We start from the raw sequence: 23336 nt of genomic DNA on the forward strand, positions 1-23336 counted from the left end.
TGCCATAGGAACATCAGCTATTAAATGAAGCAAGCAACAAGCACTAAGTACACTGCCTGCACAAAGAACCTGAATGCTGTATCTTGATACACGATCTGTAAGATATTAGTGGACTGGATCTTGTGTAGCACATAAAGCTTTTGTGTCATTTTCCAAAATGTATGATTTTAGTTGCTTGCAGTAGAAACCGTCATGTATAGGATTATGTAAAGTCCATGCAAATAGGATCAGATAGGGCCACCAAAGCTGTCACTCAACCCTTATGAGGGGATTCTGGGCATGAAGGCAATTAGGCGAAAGTGAGGTCAGAGGCAAAGCTCGTGGCTGAAATCCTTTGTTTTTCATTCATTTCCTGATCCTCATTAAATATAACACATATTCTGGAATGTCACTACTTTTAATGCATTGCCATGCAAATCAGTTTTATGGGCAGTAGTCCACGTGATATAGTCCATGTGCAAATACAACAAGTCCTGGACAATATCCAGGCTTGGGCTGACAAGTGACAAGTAGCATTCACTCCACACAAGTGTCAGGCAATGACACTCAAATAAGAGAGAATCAAACCATCACATTCAATGTCATTACCATCACTGAATCCCCCGGTATCATATCCTGGGGGTTACCATTGATAACAAACTGAACTGGACTAGTCATTTGGCTACAAGAGCAGGTCAGAGGCTAGGAATCCTGCATCCAGTAACTCCCCTCGTGACTTCCCAAAGCCTGTCCACCACCTACAAGACACAAGTCATAGACTTTACAGTACAGAAGGAGGCCATTCGGCCCATCGAGTCTGCGCTGGCTCTTGGAAAGAGCACCCTACCCAAGCCCACTCCCCCACCCTATCCCCATTATCCAGTAACCCCACCCAACGCTATGGGCAATTTTGGACACTAAGGACAATTTAGCATGGCCAATCCACCTAACCTGCACATCTTTGGACTGTGGGAGGAAACCGGAGCACCCAGAGGAAACCCATGCACACAAGGGGAGAACGTGCAGACTCCGCACAGACAATGACCCAAGCCGGGAATCAAACCTGGGACCCTGGAGCTGTGAAGCAATTATGCTGACCACAATGCTACCGTGCTGCCCCAAGTCAAGAATGTAATAGAATACTTTCCACTTGCCTGGATGAGTGTCACTCCAACAACACTCAAGAAGTTCGATGCCATCCGGGACAAAGCAGCCCACTTGACTTGCACTCTTTCCACAGACGTTCAATCCCTCCACCACCAACGCTCAGTAGCAGCAGTGTGTACATCTACAAGATGCACTGTAGGAACCCACCATGGTTCCACTCACTTAGATAGCACCTTCCAAACCCATGACCACTACCATTTAGAAGGACAAGGGCAGCAGATACATGGGAACAGCACCATCTGGAAGTTCCCCTTCAAGACACTCACCATTATAACTTAGAAATGTATCACTGTCCTTTCACTGTCGCTGGGTCAAAGCACTGGAACTCCCTACCTAATAGCACAGTGGGTGTGCCTACACCTCATGGACTGCAGCAGTCCAAGAAGGCAGTTCACTACCACCTACTCAATGGCAATTATGGATGGGCAACAAATGCTGGCCAATTCAGCAAAGCCCATATCCCGTAAAAAATGAATTAAAACAAATTTTTAACGTTCACCTGAGGACAGATCATGCTGTGGTTTAACATCTCCCCTCAAAGATGGCATCTCTAACAGTGCAGTATCCGTTCAGGACTGCACTCAACATCAGCCTGGATTCTGTGCTCAGGCTTCTGGAATGACACTTCAACTTTCAATCTTTTTTAATCAGAGGCAAGAATGCTACCATGGGGCCACAGCAGACATGTACTGATCTTACGTCATGTATGTAAATGATTATTCACCATTTAATGGCAAGAGCCATTTACTTAATTGAATCTGACAGTTAAATCTAGAGGATACATGAGAAACTGATTCTGGTCAACCATAATCTGCATCAAAAGTTACTTCATAATGTACAACCAAGTTGGACTATTCTGCGTGTAAGTTCCTCTAATAGACAAGAAGTCATCATTTATCAGTAAGTGAATGCCATCATGTCAAAGTTGTAGCTAATTTGCCTAATTGCAAGTGATTAAATCCATGAACAACTATTAATAGCACAGACCAATTTTGTTTAAAGTATTTTTGAGTGAATTGTACTTCAGTTATATGAAAATAATTTTCATTGCATATTTTAACAAATAAATAATTGAGTCATGTGTATCTGTTTCTCTTTCATTGCAATAAGGACACCGTGTATGATAAAAATATAGTCAATATTTAGCGTATATATTTTTTTTTACTTGTGTTGTGAAAGTTTATTTTCTAATGATTTTAATTAGAGTTATCTATGACAAACTATCTATCTCTGGAATTATCTAATGTTTATCATGAACAAATACATCACAGTACCTGAGACTAACTGACAAGTGGGAGCATGTTGCCCCTTTGTACCCTTTGAAATTAAAAAATGGGCGACGAGAACAAAATGTGTCTCACAAGATTCAAACAAGTTTATTAATTTAGCTCAGTGGTTTCCATGTGCAAGGCCCCAGGCCATTTCCATATGTTACCAACAAGAGCACAGTTAATGTTAAATGCTAGGGTATTCCTAATCCCAGAAGGGAACCTTGGAATGCCTGCTCTCAACTGTAATTTGAAATTTGTTGTAACCTGAGGACCAGTGAAGGTTTTTGTGATAATTTTAAACAAAATAAATGTTTATTAAACAGTAAACCACACAAGAAAATTGACTAGAAATACACTTAACTGCATTAAACATAATTTGTCAGTTGAGGATGATTAAGGGTCTTATTAAGGGTTATGGTGTTCGGGCCGGAAAGTGGAGCTGAGTCCACAAAAGATCAGCCATGATCTAATTGAATGGCGGAGCAGGCTCGAGGGGCCAGATGGCCTACCCCTGCTCCTAGTTCTTAAGTTCTTATGTTCTTATGTTCTTATTATATACATTGCATATGGACCTATGTTAAGATTCAATCCTATTGGTCTGGAAGAGTTAAAGTGCTGGAGAGGATACTTGACAGGGCCTTGGCATTTAATCCTTTGTTCCTATTTCTGAGTCTCAAAAATGTATAACATCCTGAACTTTGTGGCTTATAAAACTATCCACTGCTCCTGGATTAGTGACAAGTATCCTTGAATTGAAAATTGGCATAAAATAGTCATGGATGTATCCCTATGGAATTCTTGACGTCAGTGATCCATTCTCAGTTGGATACATTCCGTGAAGTATAGGACCCCGATCTCAAATTTCTAGGCTCTGCTTTGTCTGACCTGCTCCTGCAAACATTTCCATGAGCCATATTGCAAGTCATGATCTTGCTGTACATAAAGGCCTGCATCTAGATATGTTATCCTCTCATGCTTATTGGACCCAACCTTGTTCCCCCTCTCCATTTTCTGAGTGAGCCAGTCTTTAAATAGAGGCACTCGTTTTTAAGCACCGTTGTTCTGGATTTTTCCTGTCTTTCTCTGTTCACACATCTGCAGAAATGTTTGTTCCTTACTGTATCAGCTGTGCTTTGAAACTTTTGTTGCGTTTTTCTGTACAAAAAAAATTGTAAAACTCAAATGAAAGAATATGTTTTAAAAACCGAGATGGTTCCAGACAGAGAGCGAATGTATTCCAGCAAACGTTGGGGTAATAAGTGTGAATTCAGATACTGGCAGCAGAATTTTAGATGAGCTAAATTTTGTATATGGCAGGCTGGCAGGCAGGACATTAAAATAGTCAAGTTGATAGGAGAAATTGGCATGGATGAGGGTTTTAACAGCAGATGAGCTGAGGCGTATGTGAAGGCAGATGATCGTATGGAGTTGGAAGTAGTCTTAGTGATGGAGCAGCTATGGTGTCAGAAGCTCATCTCATGGCAAATACAACAGCAAAGCTGAGAACCATCTGGTTCAGATTCAGGCAATGCCAGAGAAAGGAATGAGCTGGTGGCTAGGGAATCGAATTTTGATGGGGTCAAAGATAATGGGCGAAATTCTCCCAAAACGGGAGAAATCGTCAAACTGCCGTAAAACCCGGGCGGGTTTTACGGCATCGCGCCCCTTCCCGACGGGGGACCGATTCTGGTCCCCCGTCGGGGCTAGCAGCCCGACGTCGGAGGCCCCGACAAGTCGGGCTTAACGAAAATCGTTAAGCCCGCTTGTCGGACTTAGCGCCGGCTGACGCGTCATATGACGTCAGCCGCGCATGCGCAGGTGGGAAGACTCCACCCGCGCATGCGCGGGTGACGTCATCGCGTTTTTGCGCGAAACCCGCGCATGCGCGGTCCGGGTTGCCCCTCAGCCGCCCCGCGTATTGATACTGCGGGGCGGCGGAAGGACAAATAGTGCGCGGGCATCGGGCCCGCTGCCCGCGATCGGTGGGCACCGATCGCGGGCCCATGGCACCCTTGGCACGGCCGTGGTACTGCCGTGCCAATCGGTGCCATGGTTATTTTTTTCCAGGTGGTCACGACGTTTTTACGAATGGCAGGACCAGGTGTGTTTGCCGTTCGTAAAAAGGTCGTAAAGGGCTGGGACTTCGGCCCTTCTAACAGCTGTGAATCGCTGCGGCCGTAAAAAAACGGCGGCAGCGATTCGTGTCGGGATTTCGGCGGGGGGGGGGGAGAATAGCGGGAGGGCGTCAAAAAAGTCGGGAAGGCCCTCCCGCTATTCTCCCACCCGTCGTGGGGGGGGGAGAATTTCGCCCAATGGGTGCGATTTAACAGAAATGAAACAAAGTTCCACGTCGAGCGTGTTTCGCTGGGTTTTTCCTGGAACTAGCAGCACCAAGAATGACCCTGCTATTAAATCCTTACCCCACCACATAACACCAGGGCACCCCGGGGGGGCTCAATCCTCGATTGCCAGGCTGGCAGTGTCACCGGGGCACCCTGGCAGTGCCAGAGTGGCACTTTCAGCCTGGCAGGCTGCCAGTGCCAAGGTATCCAGGTGGCATCAGGGGTGCCAGGGTACCATTCTGCACAGAACCTGACCACCCAAGGGCCCCCTACGTGCCAGCACACCTTGTCCACCTTGGTGGAGACTGGTGCAAGACGATGCTCGCTCAGGGTATTCGAGGCACGGGGGTAAGATCCCATGCCATGGATAACTCCGGCGAGAGCATATCCAAGTGAGCCTGACTACTCATTTCAATATGCAAATTTAGCAATGCTTCACAAGATCTTGTTCGATCCTGCAAAACATAACAAGCTGGGTAATCTCATGAGAGGCATCTCGCGGGATTTACTGGCTGCATCACATCCCAAGTCAGGCACTGTGGTAACTTAGATCACACGCTGGTTCTATATTCCCAATATTTAGCTGAAGGCAATTTCTGCTTATCTAACACGGGATGTCAGACAAACAGCATAACATAGCAAAGGGCATGGGATTGTTGAGAGAGTTGGCGACAAGCTATCAGCATACATGTGGAAGCTAACATTGTGTGTTTGGATGCTGTCACATAGGGACAGCGCTGTTATGTTCTGTGTGTTGGCCATGGTAAAGATCGACACAGAACATCTAGTTCTTTGACTAGTAAGATAGTTTATTCACAAAATGAATACATGGAAAGATAACTAAAGAACTATACTACAAACAGTAACAGATAAGTGAATTCTCCTGGATCTACTTCTAATGTGACTGTCCTCTAGTCTGACTTACTACCAATTGCCCGATCACTGGAGTCACATGGTGGATCTCTTTCCCCACCTGCTGGTCGGAGGTCATATATCTAACGATGTACATTACTATGCATATACATATCACCACACGTGCGTAGACATGAAATATGAGGAGGCCATGCATAGATCCTTGGAGGCCTCCAGAGTTTATGGTTTAGGAGTGAAAGAGTAGCCATTGCCAGTGATTCTCTGGTTGCGAGTGGATGTATAGGAATGGAACCAGGCAAAAGCAGTCCCATCCAGCAGGACAATGGATGAGTGATGGGGTCAATTCTGTCAAAGGCTGCAGAGAGGTTGAGAAGAATGAAGAGAGATAGTTCACCTTTGTCACAATTATATAGGATGCCATGTGTAACTATGTTAAGGACCATGTCAGTGTTGTGACAGAAAATCTGATTAGAGTAGTTCAAAAATGGAGTGGTAAGAAAGTTAGGCATAGTGTGAAAAGCAGCAATGTGTTCAAGAATTTTGGCCAGGGCAGGAAGGTGTAATAATTCCAGGAGGCACGGAGTGAAAGGCCAAACTGGTTTATTTTAAACTGAAAATAAAGCCACGACCGCGGCACAGAAAACGCATGCCGGAACCATCAGGAACTGCCGGTATTATCTGGGACCTACATTTAAAGGACCCGCCAACAGGCCCCAGCTGGGCAGGCCTCCGCCTGCTCACCGCTAGAACTCGTATTCTACGAAGCCCATGGGGAGATCAATCAGCGATCCCTGTAGTTCACATGAGGGTTATCATAGAAGGTTGGAGATGGGCGATAGTTTGAAAGGACAGTGTCCTTTCAAACTATCGCCCACAGTCTGATTTATTTCCATTAATTCTCCTATTTTGCAGTTGATATTTTACAGCCTGAAGAGTCATCTTTCTGTTTTGGAATGAAATAACACACTGTGTTTCCTAGCTTCTGACAGGTTACTAACAACTATCATTGAGCTGTGGGTGTGCTCTAGTCCTTATGTTTTCAAGTTGAATTATTTGAAAACCAGGGGCTGGTTTAGCTCACTCGGCTAAATCGCTGGCTTTTAAAGCAAACCAAGCAGGCCAGCAGCACGGTTCGATTCCCGTACTAGCCTCCCCGGACAGGCGCCGGAATGTGGCGACTAGGGGCTTTTCACAGTAACTTCATTGAAGCCTACTCGTGACAAAAAGCGATTTTCATTTCATTTCATTTGCTTAGATAGGCCCTTAATTTCCGCTTTTAGCAGTTAACATTTCTGGTTTCAGCTGATCTCCTGCCAGAGTTACAGTGAGAGACAACTAGAACGCCTATGGAATTTCAGATCCACAGTGATTTTCTTCCAAAGTTAACGACCATTCTTGCAAAGATTTGTGTCGAAACAATGAGTTCATTTTAACCCTGAAATCTGGCCACGATTATCTGGCCTTGTTGCGCTTTCGCTTGAGCGAAACAAGGCCAGTGAGTAGCGGGAGAGGTTGAAAATGGGAACCGCGCCAAACAGCATGTGATGCAATCACTCTGTTCCCACAGGCTAAATCAGGATCTCGCCTTAGCGTGGCGAGAAACCAAATATCACCACTTAAGCCATATTTCCATACAACTAACGAGAGCCACCCCATATCCAACGGCCTCCTGTCATTCAGCGGCCTCCCAGCCAAGTGGTCATGCTGGCACTGATTAGTACTCCTTTTGAAAATGTCAGCCAGGCAGAAGGGCTTCTGTGGGGAGCAGAGGAGGTGAGTAGCCATCCTTGCTAACAGGCAAGGAAACCGAGGTGTGTTGCGCTTGCCGTCCAGTGCTCGGTGAGGGGTGGGAGACCCTCAGCTGGGGGTGGGGGACCTTCCGCAGGGGTAGGCGCTATGTGAGTGTAGGGGGGTGGTGCTGGGGGGTGCAACCGGGGGGGAAACTGCACATGGCACCACCATGTCAACCCATGGATCTTGTGCACGCGTTCGGGGGAAACACTGTCCCTGTTCGTCTTCCCTAGCGACCACCCATTGGCCACAGTGACTGCCGAGGCCTCTGGCCGTGCAGCTGAGGGCTATTGATAAAAGGCAATTGGCAATTGTGGTTATGTGAGCACTTCACACAACCCAAGTGGATTCCGGTGGGTAGGTGGGCCGTGTAGCATATGGGAATAACATTGCCTCGCACCCAATCACACCTTGATGCCTGGCCACTATGCTTGAACACTACGGGAGGCAACACCACACATGCAGCAGCCAATATCCGAACACCCAGGGTGTGGGTGTTCAACACAACCAGAGGATGGGTGAGTGCCATGGGGCAGGGGAGATGGTCGGATAGGTGAGCCAATGGTTCGGGGTCGGCCTCTATTGCGGAAGAAAGTGACAGAGGCATCTACTAGTTGTGCACAAGAGTGCTTATTGTATGTAATAATTCCCCACTCTCCCAATGGTGCCAACACCTCCACCCCCCCCACCAGCCGCACCCCCCTCACCGCCGATGTACACCCCAGCCCCCCTTCCCCAGTGCCCTCAGTGATCCTTGATGTCCGTTGCATTATTAGCTCTACAACTACGTCTAGGTGTCTCCCCAGGATGCACATCAGAGGTGGAGGCAGCCAGCTGCTTATCTCATCCCGTGGCTTTCGATGCCCCTGGCGGACATCCTCTGGGAGTTCTGGGGCCAGAGGACTCTGGTTCACTTGTCGGTGGCACATTCACAGCCGTGCCGCCCTGACCTGTGTGCTGACCTCGAGACACAACCTCATCAGAGGGGTGGAACTGGTGCCCACCATCGGCACTCCATGGGAAGAGTCCTGGTTGGCACCCGGCACCCCCTCCACTCGCTTGGTGCCCATCAGGCCCTGGAGTTCACCTTGTGATGGGGGGGAAACTGCTTCGAGCCCCGGTTGACTCTGCATCATCTGGCTCTGCCAGCCCTGGTGGTTCCCCATGGTCCGCACCATGTGTCAACACCCTCAGCGATGCTCCTTGGTGACTGGGACATTCTCTGCAGTGCCTCAGCAATTCATATCTGAGAGCTGGACATGCTCGCAGAACCTCATCAAGGTCAGCTTGGGTCACATCTCCCAGGCAAGTCGGACATTCTGTCGAGACCCTCAGCAATGGCCGTCAGCGACTGCGCGACACCTTGGACACCTCCACTAATGGTGCCGATGTTGTGCGCCAGGCTCTCCACTGCGGTCGCCACCTAGCAGTGTTGGCCCCGGTGCCAGCGACATCACCTCTGCCCTTAGCCTCTGAGACTCCGCCAAGCGGCTATGGACCTGCTGGAGTGTCATTGACATCTCCCTCTGAATGTCCCTGCCGCACCCTAACAATTCCATTTGCTCTGGGATGACCTCTTCCACAGGCTCAGCATCAGTCTGGAACCCAACCTGGTCCTGGGATCCAGCAGCCTTCCAACTGCTGTCTCCCCTGGGGGTTCCTGCCTCCACCTGATGTGCATCAGCAGTAGTGTGCTGCTCACCAGATTGTGCCCCAGAACCCTGGTGCTCAAAGCCACCGCCATCTCATTCCAGGCCGCACTGGCTGCCCTATGACTGACCCTCTGGGTCGAGGAGCATCCCGAGATCTGCATCCCTGACTGTTGGGCCGGTCTCCTGGGTACCATTGTTGTGAGCTGGCTGGTGTTGCTGAGCAAGTGCTGCTTAAGTGCTGTTCGACCTTATTAGCTGAGAGGTGGTGAGCGCACTGCCAGCAAATTGACTGGCGATGATTCATTTGTGGCAAAAAGCCCATGGGGCCTCGCTAAGTGGACCAATTGGCATTGAATAGCGTTGCCGGCTTCACTGGGCCGTGAACTGGGAAGCTCGCAGTAGTTCTCGCTCACTACCACACCTAGAAATCTTTCAGGAGATTCGCTCCTTATGTGTCGTTGGGGTCATGCTAAATGACATAAAATTTTTAAATTACGAGCTCAGCTCCAACCCTATCACTTCCTTGTTTAATAGAAGCTGGACAGAGAAGAAGGTAGTAATTCACTCCCAGGAAAGGGCTATCTTTTTAAATATTTAAATATGAGGCTCGCAGCCTCAATACGTTTGCTTTACATGTTTCACCGTGGTTGGCCAGATTTCCCAGGCCTTCGGAAATCTGGCAACTCCACAGGAGGCAAGAATAGCTTAGTGGAAAAGGCACTTGCCTTTGCAGCACTGCTAGTGGACCAGTGGGAGCAGGAGTCCTTCCCCCCACACACACACACACCACTTCCAGCACCCACCCCTTCAGATATCAGGAGCCATGTTTTGTTTTATCATCCAGCAGTCTTCCAATATATCAGTTAAAAGGGTATTTATTTTGAGTGAACAGAAGTAAATTAAGTGGATCTTGTGTCAAATACCTTATGCACTGATGCCAGTCTTTTGTTTGCAGTGCAGTTTTGTTATATGTTAGTCAGTTTTTATTCACAGTTTATTAATTCCAGTTGCTCTTCCATGTCTCTCTTCTCTAATCCACTGCTCCAAGTTTAGCCTTTTCAGATTCCCATGCTCTGCGGCCAGCACAGTTTTTCTGGTCAAATTTGAAACTTCCACAGTCACCAGAGCAACTGGAAAGCAGTAAACTGAGCAGCCGAGGATCAAGTTACTGGAGGAGATCCAAGGCCAAATTTGCTCCCTTCTTAAGCATGGGAACATGTTGGATGCACAAGGATTCAAAGTCTAACATTTATACAATAATTAATACCATCACATTTACAGTATAAATTGAACTTTGTTTATGAACCAAGTTCGACCATATACATATCTTCTATTATTTTAACATGCGTCTTATGCAACTTTTAAATGATTGTTTTAACCATATTTTTCAGGATTTCATTGTGACCGTGGTCTTCTCGTTCATGTGGCTCGTGGGATCATCAGCCTGGGCAAAAGGACTCTCTGATGTTAAAGTTGCTACAGATCCCGATGAAGTGCTTCTGCTAATGTCAGCGTGCAAACTGCAGGGCAATAAATGCTTGCCTGTCAGAAATCCTGCAATGTCAGGATTAAACACATCTGTCGTAAGTTGAAAACTAATATTTATGTACATTTGAAAAGCTGGCTGGCTCTATGATTCAACATTTTGGAGTGCCAACACCTTACAACGTGGGTCCATGCCTGCCGATCTTCGAGGTAACTTCCCAAACTGAGGTGCCACATTGGAGCAGGAAAAACAGAATAAAGAGTAGCTCGGCAAATTTTGCACAACTCTTAGTGATTGTGTAAAGAAAAACACTGCCAAAGTCTTGAGAGTAAGGATCAAGAAATTGCATGTGTGTGTGGGCCAGTGTGGATAGAAGGGAATAACAATAAACTGGGAAGTGAATGGTTGGACAATTTAAAAAGAATAAAAATAAATGGAAGGATGTCAATACAAAACATAAGAAAAAATAAACCACAGTTGAACATTTGTCACTTTAGTGTTAAGTTTATTTAGGGATAGGCCCCGATACAATTTTAGAGATTGTGTTCCCAGCACTTATGCCAGGATTGTGACCAATTGTGTGCTCCAACACTGCCTTTGTACTGGGGGACATCATCATGTTTATGGAGTCAGTGGGAGGGTATCTCCTTAGCATGGGTTAAGTGGGCACAGCATCATATTGAGCACATTTCTGGAACCCATGTGCTCCATGACAATGGAATTAGGGTGATGAAACAGATGCCCACACCTCACCATGTTCCCTTGGTCACCTGGGCACTGGGGCTGAAACTGGCCTTCTGTTTTTTCAGGTCTAGGTTCTCCACCAGTGGGACCCATGTTAACCCCACAGTCGGGTTACTCACCATCGCGATATGCAGGGTCCCAATGCAATTGGGGAACATTAATTCCCAACTTTGCATGGGCCATTCGTCACTCTGTTTCCAGCTTGTCATTTGCCTTGTAGGAAACGGATGGAAATTCTGCTGGTTTTCCACTGGCGTTAAAGTGACTCTTTATTCTTTCATTCCTTTGATAATGGCACAAGTGAGTTTGTGAAATTACTTAATGCACAGCTGTCGGCAAAGATTCTCAACTAGCCAACCTGCACAATAGCACGAATGGATACCCCATAACGTTAGAGCCAATTTGTTATGGCCTGCAGTTTCTTTTCAAGTATTTATAGAAGCTGGATGTCTGAATACACTCAAATCCCAGGTGTTATGGAGAGGAAAATAGGTGATGAACCATTATATCAGAGCTCCACACCCTTTGCATTGTGCTAGCTCTTCCTGGGACTGCAGCTGTAATAGATCTTTGGATCTGGGAGTCTTCGAGCTGCTGTTCTGCAAGAACAGTCACACCAGCCACACGGCCTCAAGGACAGCAGCCAGCCCTGTGACAATAGGTCCGAGATGACTGTGCCTGAACCTGTGTTCTCACACCAGCTTCACGTTTCAGAACAGGGAACAAAGTTGTATCAGGGATGTGCCTTTACAGATAATCCAACCCATGAACTTCAGTCGCTGTGAGGCCTGAACGATGCAATACTCTGTGGACTTACTATGTTGTTCAGTACCCAGAGAAAGGAGGGGGTGAAAAAACCAAAGCATGATGCCTTACTAATTTATTCTGGTCAAATACCCGTTTTCTTGAGAGGGAAGTGCTCGTCTGGTTACAGCAGCTAATCTTGAATGCAGTTTCAAGAAACCATTTAGAAGTCCAGATAATATCACAAAATAGTGCGGCTGCAGAAATTATGAAACACCACTGTTGATTTAGTAAGCTCGAATCTTTACACCATTATATGTGGCGGATGTCTAACAGAGTAATATAGGAGAGGAAATTGTTACATTGATTAACGTAGCTTACATTTACGCATAAGCTATTGAGATAGCAAAGTTCTAAACAGATCAGAATATTAAATAAATGTGACTTGTGCAGTACACACTTGCTGCATTTGAGTACCTTTGATATTAATGTTAATTTGAAAGACTGTAGTCCAGGTGGATTGGTTCAAAGGATAAAGGAAGAACCCAACACCGTGCAGCTGCATTATCTTCATTTCAAATTCAACTTCAGATTGTTCTCAAAGTATGTGGTTGCAAATCGCTGGGAAAATTGCTTTTTAAATGTTGTCAAGAGTAGATAGGTGCTTGATGACCGGTGCATACAATGGGTCAAAGAGCCTCTTTTTGTGTTGTAAAACTCTATGGGTGCAATTCTCCAGACTCGTTGTGCTCTCACTCAAGTGAAACAAGGCCAGTAAATAGCAGGAGAGGCCAAAAGCGAGATCCGCACTAGGCGCCAAACAGTTTGTGACTTCCCCGAGGCGGAATCAGGGTCTCGCCGTAACGTGGTGAGAGACCAATTATCACCACGCAAGCCCCATTTCCATACAATTAACAAGAATGACCCCATATACAATAGCCTCCCGTCATTCAGCGACTCCCCCAGCAAGTGGTCACACTGGCACCGATCAGTACTCCTTTTGAAAAACATGAACCTGGTGGAAGGGCTTATGTGGAGAACCGAGGAGGTGAGCAGCAATCTTTGCTCATGAGCAAAGAGCCCGGGACCGCGGGGTTTTCCACCCCAGTGCTCGCCGAGGGTGGGGGACCCTTGGCTGGAAGTGGAGGACTCTCCAGAGGGGTGAGCTGTCATGGGATTGGGAGGGGGGGCGGTGTAGGCACTGGAAGGGGCAACCGGGGCGGGGGGCAACCACTCGCGACATCACCATGCCAATCCTGGATTAGGTTTAGCCGTTCCTGTGGCATGCTTGGAGCTCCCCTCCAAGGTGTTCTCCTCAGAATCAAGAAAGGGGACTGCCCGGGATGGGTCGGCGGAGGGCCTGCGGAGGGACATGTGGTCAGTGGTAGGGCTGGGTCAATGATTTAGCTGACTAGGCTAAATCGCTGGCATTGAAAGCAGACCAAGTAGACCAGCAGCGCGGTTCGATTCCCGGACAGGCGCCGGAATGTGGCGACTAGGGCCTTTTCACAGTAACTTCATTGAAGCCTACTCGTGACAATAAGCGATTTTCAGTTCATTTTAGGGGCTGGTTTAGCTCACTGGGCTAAATCGTTGGCTTTTAAAGGAGACCAAGCAGGCCAGCAGCACGGTTCGATTCCCGTACCAGCCTCCCCGGACAGGCGCCGGAATGTGGCGACTAGGGGCTTTTCACAGTAACTTCATTGAAGCCTACTCGTGACAATAAGTGATTTTCATTTTTTCATTTTCATAAGGCAGTCAGTACTCATGTTTGACAGGTCCTCTGGGTGGAGCCCGCTAGGTCCTCACCTCTGCACTATCCGCCAGCCTTCCCATTGGCGGCTGCCCTGTCCTCAGCCACTCCAGTCACCTCCAGGACCAATTCCCTGAAGGAGGTGAGGATTCTGATGTCCAGCACCCCACAGCCAGTCTGGGCCCTTTCCCGCTGATTGTGGGAGAGCTTTTCCTGAGGAGACACAGAGAGGGCATTGTTATCCACATGCCTGGTTCACTGTGGTGGGAGAGGGGGTGTGAAGGCAGGGTTGGGGAGGGGGGGGGGGTTAGTTGAGAGAGGGCTGGGGGTGTCTGGGGGGCAGGTGGGTGAATGCTCCCATGTGGGAGGAGGGGGGCCGGGGTTGACATTGGAGTCCACGCACTCGTGCTGCCCGGTGTAGGTCGTTGACCTTTTCCCGGCACTGTGGGCCAGTCCTCCTGGTCACATTCCCCGAGCTGACGGCTGTCGCCACCTCATCCCAGGCAGCACCGGCTGCCCTATGACTAACCCTCCTAGACCCTTGGGTGAACAGGACATCGCTCCTGGCCTCCACCGCGTTCAGCAGCCTCCCTAGGTCAGCGTCCTTGAATCTTGATGCTGGTCCCCTCAGCACCATTGTTGCAAGCTGGCTGGGGTTTGCTGAGCAAGTGCAGCTTAACTGCTGCTCAAACTTGTTAGTGAGGGGACTGGCCAGCGCAGTCCTGACGAATCAGCTGCTGATCCGTCATTTGCGGCGAGAAGGCCATGAGGCCTTATTAAGTGGACCAATTAACGTTGAATTGAGTTGCTGGTCTCGCTGGGCCGAGCGACGTGAAGCTCTTGGCAATTCCCACTCGCTATCACACTTAGAAATTTTTCCGGATAATCACGCCCTATGACTTTAATGGGATATTCTGCAGTCAAAAAATGATGTAGTTCAGTGCATGTTCAATGGACCTGTAAAGTTCCTTTAATGTGCAAAAGCACAGCAAGCATCCACAATATGCTGCATCAATCAAAAACAGTTCTTTCTTAATGCAATTTTCTGTTGTGATCTTTCAGTTTTTCATTAAAATGAAGGTCAACAGCTTGTGTTGATCGGTGGTTTGAAGTGGCAGCCTGGAAAATGGAGAAGAATGCAGAAATATAAAACAACAAATATAAACAGGGGCATAGATTTACGGTAAGGGGCAGGAGGTTTAGAGGGGATGTGAGGAAAAGCTTTTTTATCCAGAGGGTGATGGGAGTTTGGAACTCGCTGCCTGAAAGAGTGGTGTAGGCAGAGGCCCTCATAACATTTAGTAAGTATTTAGATATACACATGCGATCCCAAGGCACACAAAGCTATGTGCCAAGTGCTGGAAAGTAGGATTCGAATACCTACGCGGTTGTTTTTGATGGCGCAGACACAGTGGGCCGAAGGGCCTTGCCTTTGCTGGATGACACTATGACTCTGGGACTCTAAAAGAAAGAAAAAACACAACTGTGAAGAACTGATGAATAGATAGTCAAGAGGGATGAAAAGTGAAAAGCACAGAGGAAGACATTGAAGACTAAAGTATCAGAGATCACATTAACATGGACTTGTTATAAGTAGATTTCAACCACATTATGCATTTGCATGTCTCTCTGTCTGTGGCTTTTCTTTTCTGCCCTCCAGGTTATGATAATTCAAAGAACAATTGTGGGCATGCACAAGCAGAATGAACACTCAGGTGGGAAGCCTACAGGATGTCTGCGGAAAGGTGTTTACGGGAAGCCTGCCGATATTAACAGTGGGTTTCCTTTGCATCTGCTGGCCAGCCAACTACCTGATGCAAGAGGCAATTGCCCATCTGTGGCTCTCAGGAAAGCCATGGGAGGGCCGGCTCTCCAGGGTCTTATGGCTGGGGTTGATTGGAAAGCCTGGTAGAAGAAGTCCAGACCCTCAGTACAGTTCCTCCTGGCCCCATAAAGACATATTATCTTTTACCTTTACACTTTTGCCATGACTGGCTTTACCAAGTGAAATGCCCATAACCATTGGGGTTTCATGTATATCAACACAATTTGCATTTCTTTAGCACATTTATGATTGTAAAATATTTCAGTCTTTCACAGGAGTGAAAATGAGTCATGGAGGGAGATATTAGGACTGGTGGTCAAAAGCTTGGTCAAAATTGGGTTTTAAGGGCCATTTTGAGGACAGAGAGAGAGGGATTGTCAGGTTGTCAGGTAAGGAAGCCATGGAAGACGTTGAGAACTTTAAAATTGAGGCATTGCCAGACGAGGAGCCATTGTAAATTAGCGAACAGTGACCAGAATTCTCTGGACTTTGGGATTTACTTTTCCAGCTGACAGCGCACTCCCACCAGCAGGTTTGGCGACCAGGTTGGGTGGCTTTAATAAGAAATCCCATTGAAAAGAGACGGGAGGATAGAATCCCGCTGCCGGCGAATGGCACACCACCGGGAAACACGTGGCCGGGGAACCAGAGGATCCAGCCCAGTGCTGATGGGTGAACGGGACTTTATGTGAGTTAGGATCCCGACAGCAGAGATTTGGATGCATGCAGGCTTATGGACTATGCAAATTTAGGCAAACCAGGAGAGCATTGAAATAGACATGACTAGAGGTAACAAATGCATGGCTGAGGATTTCAGCAACAGATGGACTTACGCAGTGGCAGAAATGGGTGATGTTAGGGAGGGTGAAGTAGGCAGCTGCTAATGCAGTGTATTTGGGATTAGAATCTAATTTCAGGGACAAATAGGATGCCAAGGAATTGAATGCTTTGTTCCAAACTCCGAAAGTGGCCACAGAGCGGCATGGATTTGGTGGCTAGAGAACAGTTTGTGGCTGGAATGGAAGTTAATGGTTTTGGCTTTCTCAATATTTAGTTGGAGTAAGTTTTTGTTCATCCAGTGTGGATGTCAGACATAAATACCAATTAACCCTAATTAACATACATCAGTTAAGTTCCTGTCTGAGTCAACTGGCTCCTCAAGTGCCATCAAAAAACCTTTGGGTTAAATCTATTGTCAGGTTGGGGGGGGATTGGAGCAGTATACAGTCCCACTTAATTTGAATCTCTGTTTGACAAGGTACCTGATTGTGATTGGTGAATTGTTTAATAATCAGAATTTACGCTACTGAACATGATCTCTTGCACATCACCGATAATTTCAATGATACATGCACATGTACACGTTCATATATCGTGTACATTTCAGGGCATGCACACGTCCCAAAAGACGTGCTGTGAGGTAATTTGGACATTCTGAATTCTCCCTCTGTGTACCCGAACAGACGCCGGAATGTGGCGACTAGGGGCTTTTCACAGTAACCTCATTGCAGTGTTAATGTAAGCCTACTTGTGACAATAAAGATAATTATAAAAGATTTTTATTATACATGTTGCTACTTAGAGATTATGGGCGTGATTCAGTGACACTGTTGCACCGGCGCGGTTCCAGGCACAACAAATAAATCACGTGCAAGCCCCAAATTAATGGGTGTGGATCCGGGTGAATGACTTGAGTCGCTCCACCCGGCGCGAGCTGGATCTCAATATTTAAGTTAGCCTTAGGGCTCATTTAATTATGTTTTTTTAATAAATTTAGAGTACTCAATTAATTTTTTCCAAGGGGCAATTTACCGTGGCCAATCCACCTATCCAGCACATCTTTGGGTTGTGGGGGCGAAACCCACGCAAACATGGGGAGAATGTGCAAACTCCACACGGACAGTGACCCTGGACTGGGATCGAACCTGGGACCTCGGTGCCGTGAGGCAGCAGTGTTAACCACTGCGTCACCGTGCTGCCCTCTTTATGGCTCATTTAAATACCCGGATGTCGGATTCACCGGGTGCCCGGCACTTGCTTGCCGCACCTGTGAGACCTCACCAGGGCGATGTTTTGTACTCGTCCACACACTTGTGGACCATTCATAACAGCACTTGTGGAGTCTCTCAGGCCATTGGAAACCCCCTGATGGTTGGGAAAAGGGAAGCATGGCACCCTGACATTCCCCCGGTACCTGGACACCTTGGCACTGGCAGCCTGGTAGGTGCCAGGTTGGCATTAGCATATGTCAGGCCCAGAGGCCTTGCCAGGTGGAGGGAGGGGTAAAAGTGTTCTGGGACCTCAAGGTTTTGGGGATGAGGAGGGGTTAAAATAGTGGGGCGGGTCTGAAAGTGGGGAGGGGGTGATCAGGGCAGCCTTTAGCTCACCAGCAGGAAACCCATCTAAGTACGGCCTCGGTAAAGAGAATCGCTCTGAGGCCAAAAGACGCGGCAGATGCCGTTGGATAGCTGCGTGTTTCTCGCTGCTGCAGCCACTGAGAAACACCCCTCTAAACGCCCCGTTCAGCTGACTTTAACATGAGTCCATTGAATTGCACCCTATATACACATGTCAAAGCATTTATGGGAAGTTTCAATGTACTTTTTTTTGTTCTAATATTTTCTTCTTTTAACATACACAGAATGTAACACTTTACCATATGACAGGAATGCACGACTCGGGGTACTCAGCTTCTAGGAATGTAAGACCAGGCCTGTAGGTTTCATGAAGTATGATTCTTTTCACTGAAATAAAGATCATCAATAATAAAATAATATCTGAACCTTGGCCCTCTTGAAAGCATATTTTCCAATAATTCCGATATCTTCAACAGTTACACACCAGAAATCAACTTTAATCAAATTACCCCTTGAGTTCTTGATTGAATAACACGACAACTGGAATTTGGTGTCGGGATGTGGTAGAAATGAAAATGATTAATTATATGTTAATTCAATTCTTAAAGATAATTATGCTGAGAGCTGAAATTTGTATTTGTCATTTCTCCTTGTTAAATAGTATGATAAATTGTTTTAAAGGTCACATAACACCTACAGTATGTTCATATCAGGAGTGATTTTCTAAAGACATTACTGTTTTCCTGCCGTCCTGCATTTTTTGGGCTGTCTTACAAGGTCTGATTTTGTTGATGGCATAATAATAGCAATTACAGGTGGTGGAGCTACTCACACGCACTTGGGATCATGAATGTGCGCAGTGAACAAAAACTAGTTCTATTTTCCCAAGTAATTATCTACACTTTTATGGATTTTTATCTCTGAAGCTATATTTTAGAACAGGAGCTTGGGAGAAGATTTAATGTTAAAAAAATTTAAATGGGTAGTTTTAATATATTCAGAAATTGCATGTGTATTGATGTGCAGCTTTATGTTAGTGTGGCAGTTCAGTCACTCACTGTAACATTCTGTGGTGTTGATTTTTTTTAAAGTCCTTCCATTTCACTCTTACATGAACTAAATTCTCATTTGTGAATTAACTGGCAGTTCGGAGTACCAAACATGATCAAATTTCAAATCCACACCTTCAACTTTGCAGCAATGGCATTTTGGGGATTATACTTGGTGGAGCAGGGTGAAACAGTACTTGTGACACTTGAGAGCAACTCAGGTAATGTGTTTACCTCTTCATCACTTCTTACAATGCCAATGTTGTTAGTGCTACATACACTGTGGCAGCCGATTCCCATCAAGCATCGACTATTCATATTGGAGCTGCCAGTTCTAAATCTTTGCTTCAGTTCAGCCTGCCTCAGAACCACAATAATTATCAGCTTAAGACTACAAAATATCTATATAATATATATTCAGAATGAAAGTAAAACATTTACAAATTGTACACCTTCTCACTTCCTTAGGTCTTTGGATTCCTTAACTTTATTCTGTGGGCCGGGAATATTTGGTTCGTGTTCAAGGAGACTGGCTGGCACACTTCAGGTCAGCGACACTCTCAAAGCACCATGGAAAAGCAGCCAGCACCAAGTGGCTTCAACCAGCCCTACGACCAGCGGGCAGCTGATCAAGAAAGCTTTGGTCAAACAGCTGGATACAATCAACAAGGCTATGGACAGCAGCCAGGCTATGGGCAACCAGCTTCCTATGGCCAGATTGGAGGATACAGTCAGGGTGGTTTTGGCCAGAATCCTCCAACTTCTTTCACCAATCAAATGTAACGTGTTCTAGGTCTGGTATTTGCGCATCTTTTAACTGAGATCTCCAAACATTAAGCTTTCAGTTAAAGTCACTAATAAGGCATCAAGTGTTCCTGTGATATTGAAATATCAGTAGAAAATGGCGATGGTTTCAATCACTTGTTAATAATAATGTCCGGGTGTTCAAATAGTAGCATGGTGACATGAGTATTGATGGTTACCATAAGTAAATATCACTTTATTAAATACCTCCATGGTTAGTGTCTTTTTTATGTCGTATTGAAATGGTAAAACCTGTAAAATTGTTGAAATGCACAAAACATGTTTTGCTCGTATGATGCTTGTTCCTCCCACCTGTGGTAGATTCTGTCTGAGCAAATAGTGTTAGAATTGAATTATCTTGTTGGATTTTGGCGAGGAATAATTAAGTGGCCCTTTTGTGACTACTAAATATTGCATTGTGTGTACTTAAAAATGGCTTGTGCATGATGTTGTGACTGCTTATACACTGTGGCCTACTTTAGTGTGATGTTACCGAAGCACGCCAAGATCTCACCCTCATAGTTAGTAAAACAAAAATGTTTTTAATGCTGTAGCTACAGGTATTATAGTAAAATGGAATTTATATTTTTATGTTCATTTAAAATGAACATTTTCTTTACGAAAAACCTTATTTGTTAAACGTAAAAGATATTTTGTTTACTCTTTACATGTGTTATTTATTAGTTGAGGTATAAATGTAATTTTTTTTAGCATGCAAGTGTATTTTTGTAATATACCTTTGAATCTACTATAGTGGTGAAACACTGCAATGGATAATCCTGAAGTACTGAAATGGTCTTTGCCATGGAAAATGTTTAACTTTTTATGAACGTAAATACAACCAGCGTCTCCAACTTGCCACAGCTAGTTCTCCCTGTTATTCCTTGGTACAGTAAGTTATGTACCTGCCTGCAGTGTAGTCTCACTGTGTCGTCACACTAATGAAATAGTCATTGTAGAAATACTGAATCTGTATCCGTATAAAACAGTTCTTATATAATGCTCGATCTTTTGGCGCAAGATGTAGTTATCAAAGCACAAAGCAACAATGATTCCTTTTTGTCTGTTTAAAGTATTATGATATTGTGGTAATGATTGCAAAGTGAATGTGTGAATGTGTTCAAAGTAATCTTAAGCATCGTTAATCAAAACCATTAACCAGCCAATGTAATCCTGTTGATAAAATTAGCTGCAGATTTCCAAAATATAAACATAATGATTCCTATGTTAGCATAACAGCATTCAAAGTATTTTTCTTAGACTATCAGCACACAATGGGCCATAATTTGTTGTCAAAATAATGGTGAGGGTGATGGTGTTCACTGTTACTTATATACAATTAGTACAGCAAATTCAGATGCGGGGGAGATGCCCAGTTAAACTCAAATTACAAAGGTTGCTGTCCAAGATTCAATGCTCCATCGTTAACTTCACAAAAGCAGCATTTCAACATCTAGCTCACTATTGAAATGCAGTAAATGTCACGAAGTTGCTGTACTTGTGTATTGGGATGTTGTAAAATTGCCACAGAAAGTTAAGTCCATTTCAGCCTAAGTTCCCTTTTCAGACGTGATAAATATTAATTACTACCAGCCATCCACTCTGACACTGTAAATGATTGCAAATGTGGAGTTTGTTTCTTTCGGCCTTTACTGTTGCAGATTTTTAAAATGTTAATTTATTTTTGCTTTTTCTTTCACTTTGTATTTCTCACTCTCTTAATCTAATCTTTCATTTCCACTCCCTATTTTCCATCCTATAACTGCTTTAACATTAAATGCACCCACGCTAATGTATACTTCCTTCTCAGTCTCACATTGTGACTTTCACATTCCTTCAATCTGATTGCCTACGAGACACACAGTTGCTTGCTCTGTTCACTCAGGTCTCCCCGATGCCCTCCCCTCACTGCACCATCATCACCTCACATTTACAGCAAATTGCTACCCATGAATTGTAAAAACCTAACATGTAAGGGCAAGACTAACTACTGGCAGATGGCATTAAATGTCCTCTTACAGCAAATTATGGTCCGATGTTTTCTGTTTGTTCTTAATTAAATCCAACTATTTTAACGTGACTTTTAGCATCAGAAGAAATTCTTCAGAACCAGGCCAGACTGCCCAGACCGAAGTTGCCTAAAATAAATCAGGATTTTATCTGTTGTTCAATATAACTATTCAATAATCATACAAAACAGAAAGCGTTTGGCTGAGAGAAGATTTTTTTTGAATGAATATACAGATCAATGCAGGAATTTAAATGTAAGCGAATGTTTCTGTATTCTGCCGATCAAAGGCTCTGCATATATTTTCTAAAAAGGTATTTGCTGAATTGTGTACTTGTCTGAATGTTCTCCAAAGTTTTAATAGTAGTGTAAAGCAAATATATCATTGTTTGATGTTCATTGTATCTGCATAGAATTATTTTGGTTGTTAAAAGTACAATGCATTGTGATTTTCACTTCAAATTATCAAATTAAAGTACAGTACTGCATTCAGGCTGTGGTTGGTTGTTCATTGTTATCACTGGCAACTGTCAAAAATATTTTTTTAGTATTTGCTGAAAAGATAACTGATGTGACCATCAATTCACAAGACATGTGGTTGAAAGTGAACAGTGGTTTTAATAGTCTTACAACTGAGCCTGCCTGCGACGAGATGAACTGGCAGCAGGCTCACAACTGCTGAGCTTTATACTTCCGGTTAGTGGGAGGAGCCAAGGGTGGAGCCCAGTACAAACTCCTCATCTCCCTCTATGGGCAGAGCCACGCAACTGCACGTATACAGAGCTCACGAAGACACAATACATATAATACAACACAGTGTACAGAGCTCACAAAGACACAATACATATAATACAACACAGTGTGAATTACTAGGATTATAATTCACCACAATAACAACATGTGAATGATGCACATTGCTATTATGTACAAATTGGCCCACAAATTCAGGAGATTAAGACAGCATACGTCATGAATCTCCAGAACTTGTTGATTGATTTACATTACACCACTCTTTACTTTGCACAAACAGCATCTTGCCCTTAGTATCTCTCTCCTTTTTAAGAAGATGCTGAATTTGCACATTAATTGACAATTAAATTCACTACAGGATGTTAAATATATTAATTAATGGGGTAAATATCCTTTTAACAGTGCGATAATTGCTTGTTACAAACAGGGGATAGATGTCGCGGTCCCGAAGATTCTCCGGCCCGGCCCCGGGGTGAGAGAATCCCACCCAGGGTTATTCCTTTCCCACTGTGGGTTGTCCTTGTGGATTAATAAGGTATTTCCGATCACAAGCCAGTTTCTGTCATGTGACTATAGTGTTGATGTTTCTTTTGGCCGCACGAATAGTGTGATGGGCAATGTGATTCCCCATTCTACAGTGGGGAATGTTGATATCTCGATCCACATTCCAGTTATGAATAGTCTCTGAATATCTTGATTTGCATTTCCATAAGACCATAAGACCATAAGACATAGGAGTGG

At 45.1% G+C, this 23336-nt stretch overlaps 1 protein-coding gene across 1 annotated transcript in view; it reads left to right on the forward strand.

Annotated features, from left to right (window-relative positions):
* The window catches only part of synpr (synaptoporin), a 471385-nt gene extending 449048 nt beyond the window's left edge, over positions 1 to 22337 (forward strand). Inside the window, exons 5-6 of the mRNA XM_038810565.1 lie at positions 10467 to 10658; positions 19502 to 22337. Of these exons, the coding sequence (XP_038666493.1) occupies positions 10467 to 10658; positions 19502 to 19816 (507 nt within the window). The 3' untranslated portion in view covers positions 19817 to 22337. The remainder of the gene's footprint in view (positions 1 to 10466; positions 10659 to 19501) is intronic.
* The last annotated feature ends 999 nt before the right edge of the window (positions 22338 to 23336 follow it).

The sequence above is a fragment of the Scyliorhinus canicula genome, chromosome 11 (assembly GCF_902713615.1).
Source record: "Scyliorhinus canicula chromosome 11, sScyCan1.1, whole genome shotgun sequence".
NCBI classification, from domain to species: domain Eukaryota; kingdom Metazoa; phylum Chordata; class Chondrichthyes; order Carcharhiniformes; family Scyliorhinidae; genus Scyliorhinus; species Scyliorhinus canicula.